The following is a 21,471-nucleotide window of genomic DNA, read 5'->3' on the forward strand; positions in this document are numbered from 1 at the left end:
AGTGGAGAGTGGAGTCAGTGTTTCTTTTCATAAAAGTTTCAACATGAAGCATTTTTAAAAATTATTCACCAGTGTGTAAATAGCTTAACTTAGTATGTTTTTGTAAAATCAACACTTGCTGCATAGACCAAAGTGACATTACTTCTACCTGAATGTATGACAGTGTTATAAACTCTTGGAGAGATTCAGCATAAAATTACATGGTTATGACTTTTCCGTCTTAATAATGAGAAGAAAACATGCTTATTACAGTGTAAATAATCATAAAATGTTCTGTTGTGGAAAACTAATGTGATCTCAATAATTATGTAATGCTGTTACATCATGATGTCATCAATCTGATGTCATTTTTTGTGTGGGTATAATGTCACACTATGAAATGCTTTGGAGATTGGTTGTAACATTAAATGGCTCTCTTATTTAATAGTGAAAAAGGAAATGCTTGCACAATTTTAATAATTGCAGTAATGATCTTGTGAGATGATATAATCAAATCAGTTAAAATATACAAGTCCTCGGAGAACGGTTGTGATTTACGACTGGATGTAGACAAGCAGTACAAGATCTGGTGCAGAAAACGAGTGTTTAAATTGTGCCAGAATCACTCAGCAACATACCCTTTGATTTAAAGAGTCTATTATCGTGGTGAATTTTTTAAAATATTCTTGCAGTTGTTTTAAGGGCAGTTTGTGTGAAGATATTTTTTCCATACTTTTCTGTGTAAATACTGTATAAAATCATCCCATATTATTATTATGCTTTCAGTATTATTAAAACACCTGCAGAAATGCCCACCATTCAGTATTATGTATTTAGTATGAATAAAACACCCACAAAAATGCCCACCATTCAGTATTATGTCAGCAGTATGAATGAAACACAAAAATGCCCACCACACAGTAGTATGTATTCAGTATGAATGAAACACAAAAATGCCCACCACACAGTAGTATGTATTCAGCATGAATGAAAAACAAAAATGCCCACCACACAGTAGTATGTATTGAGTATGAAATCATTTGAAGGTATGGTTGTATATTTCCAGAACCAGAAGGAGATGATTCTTCCAAAGGAATATTCCACAATAAAACTTTCGTCATTTATGGATTTGAAGAAGAAGCTACGGCTGAATTGGCAGTTTTCATAGTTGATAATGCAGGTAAGGAAATTCCGTATATAGTGTGCAGTCAACTGGGTTGGACTGAATTGTTGTTGAAGTCATTGGTATCAGTTGTACTCTGTTGATGGGAACCTTGCTAGCACTACTAACAGAAAATACCAGAAGTAGATGAATGAAACTTGGTAGGCATATTTGTATGCGTATGTCAATAACCTAGTTGGATTTTCATGCCATTACCTTAATTTCTCACATTTTAGGGGATTTTTGAAATTTGTGAACATGAATATAAAAAAATATTAAGTGGGAGCATATTTTGCAAGAACAGTTCTTGTTGTGATTGTTAAGTTTACTTTTTAAGTAAAGGTGTTTCCTTAGCAGTAATATATAAAGGTGTCGACCTATGCCAACACTTATGGTTATATTAACCACTCAACCTAGGCCAATGCTTCTGCTTATATGAACCAGTCCACCTGATTGTTGTTGTTGTTGTTGTTGTTGTTATAGGGTTTAATGCCATTTTTCAGCACAAGATATGCTATACATGGCGGCTAGTATAAATGGTGGAGGAAGAACCCAGGAAAACCCTGGAAACAACCACTGACCCACGAGAAACTACTAGCCTGAGACTCGAACCCATGCTGACAGAGGTGAGACGGCAGTGATCTGTAATGGTTAGCGCTTTGGACCACTTGGCCACTTGGAGCCCATAGTCCACTGGGACCAACACCTTGGCTTATATAAACCAGTCTGCATGGGCCATTGTTTATGCTTACATAAACCAGTCCACTCAGGCCAATGCTTATGCTTATATAAACCAGTCCACCTGGACCAATGTTTATGCTTATATAAACCAGTCCACCTATACCAGTGTTTGTGCTTATATGAACCAGTTCACCCAGGCCATTGCTTATGCTTATATGAACCAGACCATCCAGGCCATTGCTTATGCTTATATGGTAAGTTCATGCCAATAATTGAAGTATCTGATTATATTTATAGTAGGATTTTTTAAATCAGTTTTTTAGCTCACCTTGACATAAGCCATGTTAGATTTTGGTATGGCCTGCATCCATTTTATGTTGTATGTCATGTGTCTGTCAAGAATCACTTGCTAACACACTGGAACCCTTATTTCTGATTTGATTTTGATTGGACATGGAATATGGACTTGAATCGTCAATATTTCAGCAGAGTTCAGTAATGTGCAAGATTCACAGTTATTAATGATATGATTGTATATATTAACCAATCCCTGTTGCCATTCACAAAGATAATATGGATTTATGGGGAAATGGTTTCTTCTCACATTGATGCAGGCAGAGAAACATCTGTTAAATTTTTTTTTAACCACAGCTGACTTTCTCCTATGGTTTTGTAAGGAGAAGTTAGCTCCAATCACAATCAAAGGCTACCATTCAAGCTTGAATCAAAATCAAGAGCTATCTTTCAAGCTCCAGTCAGAGTCAAGTGCTATCATTCAAGTTCCAATCACATTCAAGGGCTAACATTCAAGCTCCAGTTGCAATCAAGGGCTACCATTCAAGCTTCAATCACAATCAAGGGCTACTGTTCAAGCTCCAATCACAATCAAGGGCTACTATTCAAGCTCCAATCACAATCAAGGGCTACCATTCAAGCTCCAGTCATAATCAAGGGCTGCCATTCAAGCTCCATTCACAATCAAAGGCTACCATTCAAGCTCCTAACAGGATGAAAGGCTACCATTCAAGCTCCTAACAGGATGAAAGGCTACCATTCAAGCTCCTATAAGGATGAAAAGCTACTATTCAAGCTCCAGTCAGGAAGAAAGACTAACCATTCAAACTCCAGTCAGGAAGAAAGACTACCATTCAAACTCCAGTCAGGAAGAAAGACTACCATTCAAACTCCAGTCACAATCAAGAACTACCGTTCAAGCTTCATTCACAATCAAGGGCTACTGTTCAGGCTTCAATCACAATCAAGGGCTACCATTCAAGCTTCAATCACAATCAAGGGCTACCATTCAAGCTCCAATCACAATCAAGGGCTACTATTCAAGCTCCAATCACAATCAAGGGCTACCATTCAAGCTCCTAACAGGATGAAAGGCTACCATTCAAGCTCCTATAAGGATGAAAAGCTACTATTCAAGCTCCAGTTAGGAAGAAAGACTAACCATTCAAACTCCAGTCAGGAAGAAAAACTACCATTCAAACTCCAGTCAGGAAGAAAGACTACCATTCAAACTCCAGTCACAATCAAGAACTACCGTTCAAGCTTCATTCACAATCAAGGGCTACCATTCAAGCTTCTGTCAGGATGAAAGGTTACCATTCAAGCTCCAATCAGGATGAAAGGCTACTATTCAAGCTCCATTTACGATCAAAGGCTACCATTCAAGCTTCAATCACAATCAAGGGCTACCATTCAAGCTTCAGTCACAATCAAGGGCTACCATTCAAGCTCCAATCACAATCAAGGGCTACCATTCAAACTTCTATCAGGATGAAAGGCTACCATTCAAGCTCCAATCAGGATGAAAGGCTACTATTCAAGCTTCAATCACAATTAGTGGCTACCATTCAATTCAAAATTCATTCACAATCAAGGGCCTCCATTAAAACTCCAGTCTCAATAAAGGGCTACCACTCTTGCTCCATTTACAATCAAGAGTTACCATTCTAACTCCAATCACAATCAAGGGCTACCATTCCAAATATTCAGACATCAGTGAAGGGAGGGAATATGCCAGAACAAAGGCTTCTCTTATCTTCTGACCTATTGTCCAGATGAAGGTCTTAGCCCAGAAATTTGATGTATTCATCTTAAGATATGGTTGGACAGAGCAAAATATGAATCATTCTCTAGTGTCTTGGACTCATCTTTCACATAAGACCAGCTTTCCGCTCACTTGCCTTAGCACACACAATAAATTAGATTAATGCCTTATTGTTTGATGACAATAATATGCAGTTTTGCCATGATAGTTCATTTCCTCTCATGAGCATTCTTGGTTTCATTGCTAAGAACAAGTTCTTGCTTATGGGAATCCAGACTTTTGTCTAGAAACTGATGTTTCCTTTAGACATTTCTTCTTAAGGATGTATCCAGTATGTTGGTTGTACATTGAAGAGGTACCTAAAGTGTGCATTGAAGAGGTACCTAAAGTGTGCATTGAAGTGGTACCTAAAGTGCATTGAAGTGGTACATAAAGTGTGCACTGAAGTGGTACCTAAAGTGTGCATTGAAGAGGTACCTAAAGTGTGCATTGAAGAGGTACCTAAAGTGTGTGTTGAAGTGGTAACTAAAGTATGCATTGAAGTGGTGCCTGAAGTGTGCATTGAAGAGGTACCTAAAGTGTGGATTGAAGTGGTACCTAAAATGTGCATTGAAGAGGTACCTAAAGTGTGCGTTGAAGTGGTAACTAAAGTATGCATTGAAGTGGTACCTAAAGTGTACATTGAAGAGGTACCTAAAATATGCATTGAAGTGGTGCCTAAAGTGTGTATTGAAGAGGTACCTAAAGTGTGGATTGAAGTGGTACCTAAAATGTGCATTGAAGAGGTACCTAAAGTGTGCATTGAAGTGGTACCTAAAGTGTGCATTGAAGTGGTACCTAAAGTGTTCATTGAAGTGGTACCTAAAGTGTGCATTGAAGAGGTACCTAAAGTAGCTTCTCATGGACTGGTGGTTCTTCCCGAGGTTTTCCAGTTCTTCCTCCACCACTTATACTTGCTGCCATGTAGAGTATATCTTGTACTGGAAAATAGCTTTAAACCCTAAACAGAAAACAACCAGTACTAGCTCATGATGTTTGGGATTTAGCATCAATCCCTCTGTCCAAGGTTTAGACCACTCTTCTGACTGTATCTCAGAAAGCAGATGCAGCACTTTTAGTAGAGATAAAACGGGACAAAAGATGTAGTTAATGTCCATTTGGTTTGAGAGACCTGGATTTGCAAGATAGTGGCTGTTCTCCTAATATATTATAATTAAATATTATTGAAGAAACATATTTTACTCCAGAAATAGTTAATTTAATTTTTATATATTTCGCCTTTGAAAATACTGGTACATATGTATAGACTCGTAAGTGTCACACTGTTTTTAAATTGTTTAATCTATACTATATGCTATTTGTCTATTTCATGCTGATTATTGTATTTAATAACCTGAAGTTAGTGCAGCTGTCATGCAGTTTATAAACTAAACGTTTAATTGTATTTTACAGGTTTTGTGGTTCATCAGAACTTCCGTCAGATTCCAGACTATGCTGTTGTGCCTATCGATGGTTTTCCTGTTGAGAGAACTGTTAAAGATGTGGTCACCAATGCTTGGCTTGTATATTTCATTTCTCTTAGTTTTTAATTCAGCAATGACAGCATGGTAAGATGTAGGTGTCACTTTCTCTTTGTGGCATTCACATCTAAATTAAGTGTTAAAAGTTTGTGTTAACCTTGCTGTTATGTTGTATGGTTTTCACCTTAGTTGTATTTACTTACACTGCATAATTGGACATCCTACTTGCACTGTGTTCATGAGAAATACTGGACACTGCATAATTGGACATCCTACCTGCATATTGTTCATAAGAAATACTGGACACTGCATAACTGGACATCCTACCTGCACTGTGTTCATGAAAATTACTGGACACTGCATAATTGGACTTACTACCTGCACTGTTTTCATAAGAAATACTGTACACTGCATCATTCACTATCATACCTGTGCTGTGTTCATAAGAATACTGTACATTACATTATCTGACATCATACCTGCACTGTGTTAATAAGAAATAATTATTTCTCATAATAAAACACTATTATAGACAATGTTCCCATCACATGTAGGTAGATACTAGATGAGTTATTTCCATTTGTGTTGGCTGGCTCACCTTTTGGAGGTGAATTGTATGTTCTAATATGGTCGTATAGGTAAAAGCAAACACAACACTTGTTTTTGACCCACTAGGTCAAGTGTCAATGAGAGATGACATGAGTAATGATAAGTTTTAAGAAAATCATGATGTTCTAAATGAGTTTTAGCAGCAGCTTACCTATGATGTCTGCTGGAGAAAGATGCATTCAGTAAAGGAATTTTTTATGAGTTTTGTCTCAGAAGAGGGGCATGCATGTATTCTGGCACATGTGGGTATTACGTACAATATGGCATCAAAGGTACATGCACTTTTTATATTCATAGAGTATGGTATTAAAGGGACATGCACTTTTTATATTGGGGCCCCAAGTGGTCTAAAGCGCTCTCCGTTACGGATCACTGCCATCTCACCTCTGTCTGCGTGGGTTCGAGTCTCGGATTCGGCCAATGTGGGTATGTGAGAAAGCTTGCCAGTAGCTTCTCGAGGGTTGGTGGTTCTTTCGGGGCATTTCCCGGGTTCTTCCTCCACCATTAATACTGGCCGCCATGTATAGCCTATTGTGTGCTGAAAAATGGCGTTAAACCCTACAACAACAACAACTTTTTATATTCATAGAGTATGGTATTAAAGGGACATGCACTTTTTATATTCATAGAGTAGGGTATTAAAGGGACATGCACTTTTTATATTCATAGAATAGGGTATTAAAGGGACATGCACTTTTTATATTCATAGAGTATGGTATTAAAGGGACATGCACTTTTTATATTCATAAAGTATGGTATTAAAGGGACATGCACTTTTTATATTCATAGAGTATGGTATTAAAGGGACATGCACTTTTTATATTCATAGAGTATGGTATTAAAGGGACATGCACTTTTTATATTCATAGAATAGGGTATTAAAGAGACATGCACTTTTTATATTCATAGAGTAGGGTATTAAAGGGACATGCACTTTTTATATTCATAGAGTAGGGTATTAAAGGGACATGCACTTTTTATATTCATAGAGTAGGGTATTAAAGGGACATGCACTTTTTATATTCATAGAGTAGGGTATTAAAGGGACATGCACTTTTTATATTCATAGAGTATGGTATTAAAGGGACATGCACTTTTTATATTCATAGAGTAGGGTATTAAAGGGACATGCACTTTTTATATTCATAGAATAGGGTATTAAAGGGACATGCACTTTTTATATTCATAGAATAGGGTATTAAAGGGACATGCACTTTTTATATTCATAGAGTATGGTATTAAAGGGACATGCACTTTTTATATTCTTAGAGTATGGTATTAAAGGGACATGCACTTTTTATGTTCATAGAGTATGGTATTAAAGGGACATGCACTTTTTATATTCATAGAGTATGGTATTAAAGGGACATGCACTTTTTATGTTCATAGAGTAGGGTATTAAAGGGACATGCACTTTTTATATTCATAGAGTATGGTATTAAAGGGACATGCACTTTTTATATTCATAAAGTATGGTATTAAAGGGACATGCACTTTTTATATTCATAGAGTATGGTATTAAAGGGACATGCACTTTTTATATTCATAGAGTATGGTATTAAAGGGACATGCACTTTTTATATTCATAGAATAGGGTATTAAAGGGACATGCACTTTTTATATTCATAGAGTATGGTATTAAAGGGACATGCACTTTTTATATTCATAGAGTATGGTATTAAAGGGACATGCACTTTTTATATTCATAGAATATGGTATTAAAGGGACATGCATTTTTTATATTCATAGAGTAGGGCATTTATAACCCTAATAGACAGGAAGAGCTTGTAAAATGGTCTGTAAGTTTGTTGTCAGGTTTGTTTTACCTTCTTCTCTGAACTACATGGAAGATTGCCATGAAACTCTGCATACATTTATCCCATGGTCTTTTGGTTCTAATTGAAAAAGGTGCCAGTTATATGATCAATGTAGCTACCACAGAGACCATCTTGAAAATCTTGTTATTGCTATGTCTCTTGAATTGATGGGATGGTCATGTCAATATGGGCTTTCACTGAAATAGCTACTCCCCCTGCATAGATGGGATGGTCATGTCATTATGGGTTTTCACTGAAAGACTTGCTGTTGCTACTTCTTCTGAATAGATGGCATGGTCTTGTGAATATGGGCTTTCACTGAAATAGCTACTCCCCCTGTATAGATGGGATGGTCATGTCATTATGGGTTTTCACTGAAAGACTTGCTGTTGCTACTCCTCCTGAATAGATGGCATGGTCTTGTGAATATGGGCTTTCACTGAAATAGCTACTCCCCCTGTATAGATGGGATGGTCATGTCATTATGGGTTTTCACTGAAAGACTTGCTGTTGCTACTCCTTCTGAATAGATGGGATGGCAATGTCATTATGGTTTTTCACTGAAAGACTTGTTTGAGTTTTCACTGAAAGACTTATTATTGCTGCTCCACCTGAATAGATGGCACGGTCGGATTTTCACTGAAATAGATACTCCCCCTGCATAGATGGGATGGTCACGTCATTATGGGTTTTCACTGAAAGACTTGTTATTGCTACTCCTGAATAGATGGGATGGTCATGTCATTATGGGTTTTCACTGAAAGACTTGTTATTACTTCTAATGATATATAGCTGGGGTTGATCTTGCATCCACTAAAGCTGCTACAGTGGCTGATTTGAAAATCTTGTTTTTGCTAGTTGGAGATGGTTTCAGCACTCTGCAGTTTAAAAAAAGAAATGATCTTATCATAAATTCCTGCAAATTCTTTTTTTTCCACCAGAACATCAGCTCCTTCAGTGGACAACTATTCTGCATTAGGTTGTAAGTGTGTGGGGTGCAGATATGTATCTGTCCTATGCTTTGCAGAACCTCTCATGAAACACCACCCATGTTATAAATCCACCTGACCAAGACCAAAAAGTAGATTTTAACCATTTTGTCCCCACTCTATACCCAATTTATAAGACCATCTTTTCTCTGCTAAAGGGGTGGCTTGGTAAGAGGGCAGCCACTGTACTGAAATGTCTCTCTTTGGAATTTGTTTTATATACACAAGTTTATTTGCATGTAAATTGACTTGTCAATTGGAATCTTATGCAGATAAATCCATACTTGATCAAGCTAAATGTAATCCAGTACATTCTTAGTGTATTTTAAAATGAAACATCTATTATCATTTCAGCAAATGTGTATAGAACGAGACATGCTACTTCCAGTAAATGGCAATCCACTATTTCATCCCATCGAGATTAACATTGAGGGGAATCCACTCACAGATTGTGTGCTTTCCATCAGGTCAGTATTCATGCATGCAGGTCTCAAACCATTATTAACAGTGAGGTGAATCCACATGCAGAATGTGTGCTATCCATTAGGTCAGTAGTCACTTATACAGGTCTCACACCATGATTTGGAATTTTAGCTGAATCTAGGATTCTTGCTTCTGCTTTATATAGAAGTTTTCAGTATTATATTACTGCAGGCCACCTGAGTTTGTCATATGTGCTGCAAATGTCCAACAGAACATTTTATCATCAGACACTGAGAGTTTCTGCTAAGAAATTCATGTTGAAATAAACTAAAATTGGTACTTGAGTATTTTTCCTAATCTTTTTGTGTTAGATATACAAGTGTGAAAATTGCCTTGGAGCTTCTGTAAACAGAATAATGTAACCTTTACCAGGGTACTAGTGTGAAAATTGCCTTGGGGCTTCTGTAAACAGTATAATGTAACCTTTACCAGGGTACTAGTGTGAAAATTGTCATGGGCTTCTGTGAACAGTATAATGTAACCTTTACCAGGGTACAGGTGTGAAAATTGCTTTGGGGCTTCTGTAAACAGTATAATGTAACCTTTACCAGGGTACTAGTGTGAAAATTGACTTGGGGCTTCTGTAAACAGTATAATGTAACCTTTACCAGGGTACTAGTGTGAAAATTGCCTTGGGGCTTCTGTAAACAGTATAATATAAACTTTACCAGGGTATTAGTGTGAAAATTGACTTGGGGCTTCTGTAAACAGTATAATGTAACCTTTACCAGGGTACTAGTGTGAAAATTGTCATGGGCTTCTGTGAACAGTATAATGTAACCTTTACCAGGGTACTAGTCTGAAAGATGCCTTGGGGCTTCTGTAAACAGTATAATGTAAACTTTACCAGGGTACTAGTGTGAAAATTGCCTTGGGGCTTCTGTAAACAGTATAATATAAACTTTACCAGGGTACTAGTGTGAAAATTGACTTGGGGCTTCTGTAAACAGTATAATGTAACCTTTACCAGGGTACTAGTGTGAAAATTGTCATGGGCTTCTGTGAACAGTATAATGTAACCTTTACCAGGGTACTAGTCTGAAAGATGCCTTGGGGCTTCTGTAAACAGTATAATGTAAACTTTACCAGGGTACTAGTGTGAAAATTGCTTTGGGGCTTCTGTAAACAGTATAATGTAACCTTTACCAGGGTACTAGTGTGAAAATTGCCTTGGGGCTGCTGTAAACAGTATAATGTAACCTTTACCAGGGTACTAGTGTGAAAATTGCCTTGGGGCTTCTGTTGTTGTTGTTGTTGTAGGGTTTAATGCCATTTTTCAGCACACAGCTATACATGGCGGCCAGTATTAATGGTGGAGGAAGAACCCGGGAAAACCCCGGAAAGAACCATCGACCCACAAGAAGCTACTGGCAAGCTTTATCACATACCCACATTGGCCGAATCAGGGACTCGAACCCACGCAGACAGAGATGAGATGGCAGTGATCCGTAATGGAGAGCAGGGGCTTCTGTAAACAAGATAATGTAAACTTTACCAGGGTACTAGTGTGAAAATTGCCTTGGGGCTTCTGTAAACAGTATAATGTAACCTTTACCAGGGTACTAGTGTGAAAATGACCTCCTTCATCCAAGGCGGACACTCTAACTACTAGGCCACCAGAGCCATGGGAGCTATTAGTTGTCAACATAATTAAAGTTGTGAAACATGAATTTATATTGAATGTGTTGCTGTTTTTACACTGAAGACATTGTTATATGTTGCACATGTCAATGTTCAAATGGATGATTGTATGGATAGATATAGCAATATTTTTTTCTTTTTCTTCTCTCTTGACAGTGGAATAGCTGGTGTTGAAAGGGATTGTCTCGTTCATATTGCAGAACTTCTTGGAGCCACGTAAGTTATTTATTTTTTAGTCTCTTCTAATACAAAATTTTAAGTATCACTGAATTGTGGTCAGTTTTTAAAATTTGAATTAATGACATAAAATTGCAAATTATGTAGTGATGAAACTAAAATTTTGGTTTTAGTTCCAAGCAAATATGGTGTGAGCTTGCATGCTCTACCATGCAAAATAAAATGGGGTCACTTATTTCAATTTTTAAAAAACAACATCCAAAAATTGATTTGCACACACATTGGTAAGATGTTCTTGACAACATCATGCAACAAACACTGAGGTTAAACATCTAGACACTGAGCTCGATGGAAAACGCATGAGAGCTCACGAGATATGGGGAAGCTACTCTGTCATAACATTGCCTATGCTAGTCTGGTTCCCTGTTTCTTGTGCTCCCAGCATTGCACTCCACTATACGAATAGAGCAAACAAAGCAGGGAACTAGTCTATGCCTCTGCTCGAAATATGCACTATGCCATCCCTCATCCAAAGCATTGGACATTAAATAAATCCTGATTGCATTATGCAGATCCTTTGTGTCAAAAAAACACGCAGCAACAAACTGTGTGCATTGGTTTTCTCCAGCTTGCATCTCTGACACACAAATGTGTGTAAAGGGAAACACTGTTATCATGTTCTATTCCCAAGTTTTAAGATGTGATCACATTTTTGGCCACATTTATCTGAATGGTTAAAAAATTTTGTATAAGATCTATTTTCAGTTTCCATCTTAGACTGCAAACATTTTTGTAGCTTCTTAAATACCATACTATATTGTATTTTAATGTTAATACAGTTGCCAATATATTTATTTAGTAAATTGTGGAGAATTTTATGAGACTTGTGATATATGCTTAAAGCATGTTTCATAAAACATGGTGTCAAGTAAAACTTGTATCCATTTTAAAATATTCATTCATCATTTAAATAAAGAGCATTTACTTTATTGACAGGTGTCAGGAATATTTTGTCAGGGTGGCAAGGTCAAATTTCAAGCCCAGTACACATCTCATTGTTAATGCGCCAGAGGGGTCCAAGTTTGAGGCAGCGAAGAAGTGGAACATTCCAGCTGTTTCTCGGGAGTAAGTAGTTCCACATTTCATTATTTTTGTTGAGCCCACATTAGTGGTAAGCAAGATGCAGCATTCCCTTTTCCTCAAGATTTGGCAGCTAGATCTGCAGTTTTTTTTATTTCTTACGTTCAAAGATTTTTTTTAGCAATGCTTTAATCATAGGGTGATCATGCCAGCTCTGGATTTTCTGTTTTTATCTCTTTTAAAGAGTTTAACAAAGACAATAGAAAGTATAATGAATTACAGTAAAAGAGTGGAATAAAAGACTAATGAATACAGTAAGAGACAATAGAAAGTATCATGAATTACAGTAAAAGAGTGGAATAAAAGATTAATGAATACAGTAAGAGACAATAGAAAGTATCATGAATTACAGTAAAAGACTGGAATTAAAGATTAATGAATACAGTAAGAGACAATAGAAAGTATCATGAATTACAGTAAAAGAGTGGAATAAAAGACTGTAATGAATACAGTAAGAGACAATAGAAAATAGACAAAGTATAATGAAGGACAGCACAGACTGTAATAAAAAACAGTAAAGAATACAATAAATGACCATAGAATGTATAATAGAAATCAGTAAAAGTAATCTTGGGGTGAACATGCCAGCTCTGGATTTTCTGGGTTTTTTTTATCTCCTTTAAAGAGTTTAACAAAGACAATAGAAAATATAATGAATTACAGTACAGACTGTAATAAAAAAAACAGTAAAGAATATAATAAAAGACCATAGAATGTATAATAGAAGTCTGTATAGAGTATAATAAAAGACGGTAAAAAGTATGATAGAAGACAGTAAAGAGTATAAAAGTCAGTAAAAACTATAAGTTAGTAAAAACTATAATAGATGACAGTAAAGAGTATAATAAAAACCCTTAGAACATATAATAGAAGACAGCAAAGAGTATAAAAGTCAGTATAAAGCATGATAGAAGACAGCAAAAAGTATAATAGATGACAGTAAAAAAGTATAATAGAAGTCTGTATAGAGTATAATAGAAGACAGTAAAGAGTATAATAGAAGACAGTAAAGCATATAAGAGAAGACAGTAAAAATTATAATAGAAGACCGTAGAACATATAATAGAAAGTAAATAGTATAATAGAAGACAGTAAAAGTATAATAGAAGTCAATAAAGAGTATTATAGAAGTCAATAAAGAGTATAATAGAAGTCAGTAAAAAGTATAATGGAAGACTAATGAGTATAATAAAAGACAGTAAAAAGTATATTAGAAGTCAGTAAAGGGTATATTAGAAGTCAGTAAAGAGTGTATTACAAGTCAGTAAAGAGTATATTACAAGTTAATAAAGAGTATATTAGAAGTCAATAAAGGGTATATTAGAAGTTGGTAAGTAGTATATTACAAGTCAGTAAAGAGTATATTGGAAGTCAGTGAAAACTTTAATAAAAGACAGTAAAAAGTCTATTAGAAGTCAGTAAAGAGCATATTAGAAGTCAGTGCAGAGCATATTAGAAGTCAGTAAATAGCATATTAGAAGGCAGTGAATAGTATATTAGACGGTAGTAAAGACCATATTAGAAGGCAGTAAAGAGTATATTAGAAAGCAGTGAAGAGTATATTAGAAGGCAGTGAAAAGTATATTAGAAGTCAGTAAAGATTATAATAAAAGTCAGTAAAGAGTATATTAGAAGTCAGTACATAGTATATTAGAAGGCAGTGAAGAGTATATTAGAAGTCAGTACAGAGTATATTAGAAGTCAGGAAAGATTATATTAGAGGTTAGTAAAGAGTATATTAGAAGACAGTAAAGAGTATATTAAAAGTCAATAAAGAGTATATTAGAAGTCAGTAAAGAGTATAACTTGCTGACGTAATTACTGGTCCAGTCAGACATATCAGATGCAAATTCACTATTGACATAATTAGTTGGTCAAGTCAAGTATGTCAGATCAGTGTGTTCACAATGACATAATTAGTTGATCAAGTCAAGTATGTCAGATCAGCATGTTCACAATGACATAAATAGTTGGTCAAGTCAAGTATGTCACATCACAATGTTCACAGTGACATAAATAGTCAAGTATGTCAGATCAGCATGTTCACATTGACATAATTAGTTGGTCAAGTCAAGTATGTCAGATCAGTGTGTTCACAATGACATAATTAGTCAAGTCAAGTATGTCAGATCAGCATGTTCACATTGGCATAATTAGTTGGTCAAGTCAAGTATGTCAGATCAGCATGTTCACAGTGACATAATTAGTTGGTCAAGTATATCAGATCAGCATCTTCACCATTGCAAAACATTGGATTGGTTTTAATTTTCTGTTCATTACACACATGCACACACACACATACATACATACATACATACATCAACGTAAGTATGCATATACGCACGCACACACACTGATTCACAAGCATTTGACCCTCACTTTAATGACCTATTATGCCATAGCAATCACCCTTTACTGCCGTATGTAAATTTTAAAGTTGATGAGGCCATGCATAAATGTTTCTTTTTCTTTCAAGAGATTATTTGTTCATGAGTAAACCTTTTAAGACTCATTGCTTTCTGTAAACTTTCCAATTTTCTGTAATATCTGTAAAAAAAGAAATAATCTTGAGGAGTACATGGATATATTAGTGGGTATAAGATTTATTTTGTGTTAAAAATTTCAACAATTATGATGCTGCTACAAATTTAATTCAGACAATAATCTCGGAAAGGCTGTAAAGGCTTGTGCTACATGTAAGGAAAGTATGGAAGGCGACAAGTTACTGTGGAAGGAATGATGTGATGGTCTTCATATTTAATACAGAGAAAGGAAATTTATTCAGTACTTGTAATTTTTTACCATTTGCATGCTAAAATCTGTCTATGAAAATCCTCCTGATTTGAAGTTAAAACTCCTGATCAAATTTTGAAATTCTCGTGATCTGTCTGAAGGTGACCACTCTGTTCTGTCACATGTACATATTTAATACAGAGAAAGGAAATTTGTTCAGTACTTGTAATTTTTTACCATTTGCATGCTAAAATCTATGAAAATCCTCCTGATTTGAAGTTAAAACTCCTGATCAAATTTTGAAATTCTCGTGATCTGTCTGAAGGTGACCACTCTGTTCTGTCACATGTACATATTTAATACAGAGAAAGGAAATTTGTTCAGTACTTGTAATTTTTTACCATTTGCATGCTAAAATCTGTCTATGAAAATCCTCCTGATTTGAAGTTAAAACTCCTGATCAAATTTTTAAATTCTTGTGATCTGTCTCAAGGTGACCACTCTATTCTGTCACATGTACATATTTATGAATTTTTGTAATATATGTTATAAATAATGTACTTAATATCAGATGAATCTGTTACTGTTTGTTTTACAGCTGGTTATTTGCATGTGCCAAGTCTGGTAGAAATGAACCTGAAAAAAATTATCTGATAGAAAATGTGATTCAGAATAATGCCCAGTGCATGGACCAATCAGAGCCTTCGAAACAAACTGATAACCAATCATGTACATCGAAAGGAAGATCAAAGTCTCTTTCAAATGAAGAAGCAAATGTTTCTGTAAATAAACAGGAAGAAGGAAGTGCATCAAAGAAAAATGTGAACCAAGGAGGGACAATTCAGGACCAAGAAATGGAGGATTTCACAAATAATGAAGATGCATTACTTGCTGAAATTAAATTAGATAATTTTTCAGTTGATACCAATGCTAGTGTTGATAGGACTAGGTTGAATAACCTCAGTGTGCTTGAGGCTGATGAAAAAAATCAAGACCAAGGAAATATGAAAAAAAGATCCGTCATCCAAGAACAACCAAGAGACTTTGCTGATGACAAAGACCAGTCTGTGACACCAGAGTCCAGAAACAGTGGTGAAGCAATGTCTGGTACAAGTCAAAAAGAAAATCGTACTGTGATAAAAAATCTGAAGGAGTCTACACCTCTTCACAACAGGATCAAGGTATGTCAATGAGTTGTTTGTAATAAAACAGTTATTTCAGGGTTTGAAAAGGCTGATAAATTCAATACAGAATATCAAATATTTGCAACAAAAATCATTAATTAACATTCTTTTGCATCTCTACGGCATTCCAAGATAGGCTTTTGTATGGCATTCCATGTTAGGCTTTTCTATGGCATTCCAAGATAGGCCTTTCTATTGCATTCCAAGATAGGCTTTTCTATGGCATTCCAAGATAGGCCTTTCAGTCTTGGGATTTTTATTCCCAGGATCCAAACTTTGGTGATGGCTGAATTGGTGGGACAGAGGATGGATAGTTAGATGAGGTACTGAATATGTGGAAAAATAGAACTATATGACTTTACTTCGTATTATGGTGGAATAATTCCTTGAAGTTGTTTTACAAATAAACTATACTGAGCGGAATACGTGTAAGCTTTTGTTTGACTATTCCATTTTGTATGACTATTCCCTTTAACCATTTTCAGCTCCATTTTGTATGACTATTCCCTTTAACTATTTTCAGCTCCATTTTGTATGACAATTTCCTTTAACCATTTTCAGCTCCATTTTGTATGACTATTCCCTTTTACCATTTTCAGCACCATTTTGATATTCAGCAGTCAGTTGCATAGATTTATTTATTTTACTCACTGGAACTTAACCACTCTGGTGGCCTAGTGGTTAGAAATATGGATTGAACTTCTGTACTGAATGCAACATCAAAGATTTGGTAATGAAATAAGGACAACTTCTGTACTGAACACAATGTCAAAGATTTGTTAATGAAATAAGGACAACATCTGTACTGAATGCAATATCAAAGATTTGATAATGAAATAAGGACAACATCTGTACTGAACACAATGTCAAAGATTTGATAATGAAATAAGGACAACATCTGTACTGAACACAATATCAAAGATTTGGTAATGAAATAAGGACAATATCTGTACTGAACACAATATCAAAGATTTGTTAATGAAATAAGGACAACATCTGTACTGAATGCTATATCAAAGATTTGGTAATGAAATAAGGACAACATCTGTACTGAATGCTATATCAAAGATTTGGTAATGAAATAAGGACAACATCTGTACTGAATGCTATATCAAAGATTTGGTAATGAAATAAGGACAACATCTGTACTGAATGCAGTATCAAAGATTTGATAATGAAATAAGGACAACATCTGTACTGAATGCTGTATCAAAGATTTGGTAATGAAATAAGGACAACATCTGTACTGAATGCTATATCAAAGATTTGGTAATGAAATAAGGACAACATCTGTACTGAATGCAGTATCAAAGATTTGATAATGAAATAAGGACAACATCTGTACTGAATGCTGTATCAAAGATTTGGTAATGAAATAAGGACAACATCTGTACTGAATGCTATATCAAAGATTTGGTAATGAAATAAGGACAACATCTGTACTGAATGCTGTTATCAAAGATTTGATAATGAAATAAGGACAATATCTGTACTGAATGCTACATCATAGATTTGATAATGAAATAAGGACAACATCTGTACTGAATGCTATATCAAAAGATTTGGTAATGAAATAAGGACAAATCTGTACTGAATGCAGTATCAAATTTTGGTAATGAAATAAGGACAACATCTGTACTGAATGCTATATCAAAGATTTGGTAATGAAATAAGGACAACATCTGTACTGAATGCTATATCAAAGATTTGGTAATGAAATAAGGACAACATCTGTACTGAATGTAATATCAAAGATTTGGTAATGAAATAAGGACAACATCTGTACTGAATGTAATATCAAAGATTTGGTAATGAAATAAGGACAACATCTGTACTGAATGCTATATCAAAGATTTGGTAATGAAATAGGGACAACATCTGTACTGAATGCTATATCAAAGATTTGGTAATGAAATAAGGACAACATCTGTACTGAATGTAATATCAAAGATTTGGTAATGAAATAAGGACAACATCTGTACTGAATGCTATATCAAAGATTTGGTAATGAAATAAGGACAACATCTGTACTGAATGTAATATCAAAGATTTGGTAATGAAATAAGGACAACATCTGTACTGAATGCTATATCAAAGATTTGGTAATGAAATAAGGACAACATCTGTACTGAATGCTATATCAAAGATTTGGTAATGAAATAAGGACAACATCTGTACTGAATGCTGTATCAAAGATTTGGTAATGAAATAAGGACAACATCTGTACTGAATGCTATATCAAAGATTTGATAATGAAATAAGGACAACATCTGTACTGAATGCTGTATCAAAAGATTTGATAATGAAATAAGGACAACATCTGTACTGAATGCTGTATCAAAAGATTTGTTAATGAAATAAGGACAACATCTGTACTGAATGCAATATCAAAGATTTGGTAATGAAATAAGGACAATATCTGTACTGAATGCAGTATTAAAGATTTGATAATGAAATAAGGACAATATCTGTACTGAATGCAATATCAAAGATTTGGTAATGAAATAAGGACAACATCTGTACTGAATGCTATATCAAAGATTTGGTAATGAAATAAGGACAACATCTGTACTGAATGCAGTATTAAAGATTTGATAATGAAATAAGGACAATATCTGTACTGAATGCAATATCAAAGATTTGGTAATGAAATAAGGACAACATCTGTACTGAATGCTATATCAAAGATTTGTTAATGAAATAAGGACAACATCTGTACTGAATGCAGTATCAAAGGTTTGATAATAAAATAAGGACAACATCTGTACTGAATGCAGTATTAAAGGTTTGATAATGAAATAAGGACAACATCTGTACTGAATGCAATATCAAAGATTTGTTAATGAAATAAGGACAATATCTGTACTGAATGCTATATCATAGATTTACTATTAAATGACCGCTCCGGTGGCCTAGTGGTTAGAGCATCCGCTTCAGATGCGGGAGGTTGTGGGTCGATCCCCAGCAGTCATACCAAAGACTTACAAAAATGGTACTAACAGCTGCTTTGCTTGACGCTCAACATTAAGAGGTTTGTATTAGAACTGGTCGGCCTGGTGTTGGGATAATGTGACTGGATGGGACATCATGCTACATATCTGTGGCATGATGCCCCAGTGCTAGACATCACTATAAACTGTCACACTGCAGACATCATAGTGATATGACTGAAAAATTCTTATAGCTATGTTACAAATCCAAATCACACACACACATACTATTAAATGAATATTTAACAAGGTCAGTTTTACTGTTTTATTAACAAAATAAGTTATCTGATTCTTTGATTTCCAGACTTTATCAAATAAAAAGACATTGACATCATCAACATGGCATGTAGACAAAAGTATATTCTGAAAGTAGAACTGTATGCCAAATGTAAACTTGGGGTGTGTGCAGGCATTTTATTTTTAGAAGTTTTCCGTGGCATGAGTTTTTAATTTTCAATTTTCTGTGAGTTATTTGATATAATGTCATCTTGAGAGAGTGATGACAGATACATCTTTAATTTGGAGCTTTTTTTTATTGTAATGAGATCCCCTGCTTCCAGGACCTACAGGTCATACATTTTAAAACTTTGAGAAACAGTTTTTTATTCATTAGACTGTCTGCTTTTGAAGAAATTATTGCCTGAACTTCCATTTTCAGCATTTGTGAGGTCTCGTTAATTGAGAGATTCTTATCTGTGCACAGATTTTCTTGTTCACAGCTTTTAGGTGGGAGCATGGTTTGTTAAGAAAGGTAATATTCTCTAAAATGGTTTTTTAAAATTTTTATCTTTTTTTTTTTAAAGGAACTACAGGTCCGTGATGCTGATCGCAGGCCTCATTCACCTGCAACCCAAGCTCGACTTGGAATTGTAACACCATCAAAATTTCTAGATCCCAACAAGCATTACAAGCCTGATTTTGATGTGTCTGTATGTATGTTTTGTATATATATGTATATACAGGAATGTAGAACAATATTACTTGGGTTTCTGTAAGGGCAAAAAAATTACATTGAATAAAAATAGACTGCATGACAATCATGGATCATATTTTCTAGCCTTATTGTTATTCCTTCATTAAATCCTATACTCAGAAAAAATCCTCCGTTGTTTAATGGTAGAGTGACGTTATACTCAGAGATGTAGCATTTCTATTACTTTGATCTTGTCTGACATTATCCTCAGAGATATAGTATTTCAAGTACTTTGATCTTGTCTGACATACTATATAAAAAAACTTTCTTTTCAGGAATTTCTTAAGGCAATTGAGACACCTCCAGAGGTAAAGGCCAAAATGAACTCTCGGAGGAAATCCAGTGTGGTAAGTAAATCTTATAAAATTAAAACATGATATTTCAAGTTATTCCACTTGTTTTGTTTTATGTCTGGCAATTCTGTTGTTAGTTTTTCTACAGAGAAATTTTGTCATGTCTGCATATTTATACTTTATACTAAGGGCTGTTTCATTAAAATATACATGGGATGGGGGGAAAGGCCATCCTAAGATATATATAATTTTATTTCAACTCTTATGAAACTGTACACAGACACTTGTATAAATACATGTTATCATGAGAAAACAAACCAGTAAGGTCAACATACATGAGCTAACCAGTGAATCACAAAAATCACTTTTGTGTGGAAATGTCTCTGTTCAATAATTTAAGTAAATTCGTCCTTTATTTACTTTATTTGTTTGGATGGATCAGAATTGTTGATAATCATGTTTTTTTTCTTCCATTAATCTGAGATTTGTTTTCAACAAATATATGAATGACATGCAGAAGTTTATAATGAAAATCAGATGTGTCAGCTGTACTCGTTTATTCTACAGGTGTATTTTATAAATTATTGGATCATCAAAAAAAACAAACAAGAACATCTCTCTTTATGCTTTAATTGCGCTGAATCAGCAACCTGCAATTTTAAATTTATGTTTTGAATATGGTGTTATTATTGTGCCTTTGTTATTTAAATGACTGAGTTTGTTACCTGGCTTCAACATGTCAGGTGATAAAAAGAGTATAATTGGGCTAATTTCCTCTAATGGACCATGAAAATCAAACTCAAAACAAATTAAACCTGGTAACAAAGGAACGTTATATAACAGAGCCTTTGGAATTAGAACTTTAACCTTCTAACAAAAAACATTTTATCCAAGAACGTAATAAACCGTCTTTATTGCTTCAACATCTCAACAAAATTGTTATTTTATCCGATTGTACTGTGCTGTGTGCTTTCTGTGGATTAAAATGTTAAAACGTTGAAAGCTGATAACTTTTCTTATTTTAGAAGAATAATGTACATG

General features: G+C 34.8%; 1 protein-coding gene across 2 annotated transcripts in view; it reads left to right on the forward strand.

Annotated features, from left to right (window-relative positions):
• Positions 1 to 21,471, forward strand: part of LOC149792216 (DNA topoisomerase 2-binding protein 1-like) — a 167,301-nt gene that overhangs the window by 60,172 nt on the left and 85,658 nt on the right. For both annotated transcript variants that reach the window (XM_089970739.1, XM_089970741.1), the window contains exons 17-24: positions 1,046 to 1,159; positions 5,334 to 5,443; positions 9,171 to 9,283; positions 11,097 to 11,156; positions 12,114 to 12,242; positions 15,589 to 16,171; positions 19,968 to 20,093; positions 20,413 to 20,484. In XM_089970739.1, coding sequence (XP_089826865.1) covers positions 1,046 to 1,159; positions 5,334 to 5,443; positions 9,171 to 9,283; positions 11,097 to 11,156; positions 12,114 to 12,242; positions 15,589 to 16,171; positions 19,968 to 20,093; positions 20,413 to 20,484 — 1,307 coding nt within the window. The remainder of the gene's footprint in view (positions 1 to 1,045; positions 1,160 to 5,333; positions 5,444 to 9,170; positions 9,284 to 11,096; positions 11,157 to 12,113; positions 12,243 to 15,588; positions 16,172 to 19,967; positions 20,094 to 20,412; positions 20,485 to 21,471) is intronic.

Source organism: Sinohyriopsis cumingii, chromosome 9, assembly GCF_028554795.1.
Source record: "Sinohyriopsis cumingii isolate HCF-2022 chromosome 9, ASM2855479v2, whole genome shotgun sequence".
Classification (NCBI taxonomy): Eukaryota; Metazoa; Mollusca; class Bivalvia; order Unionida; family Unionidae; genus Sinohyriopsis; species Sinohyriopsis cumingii.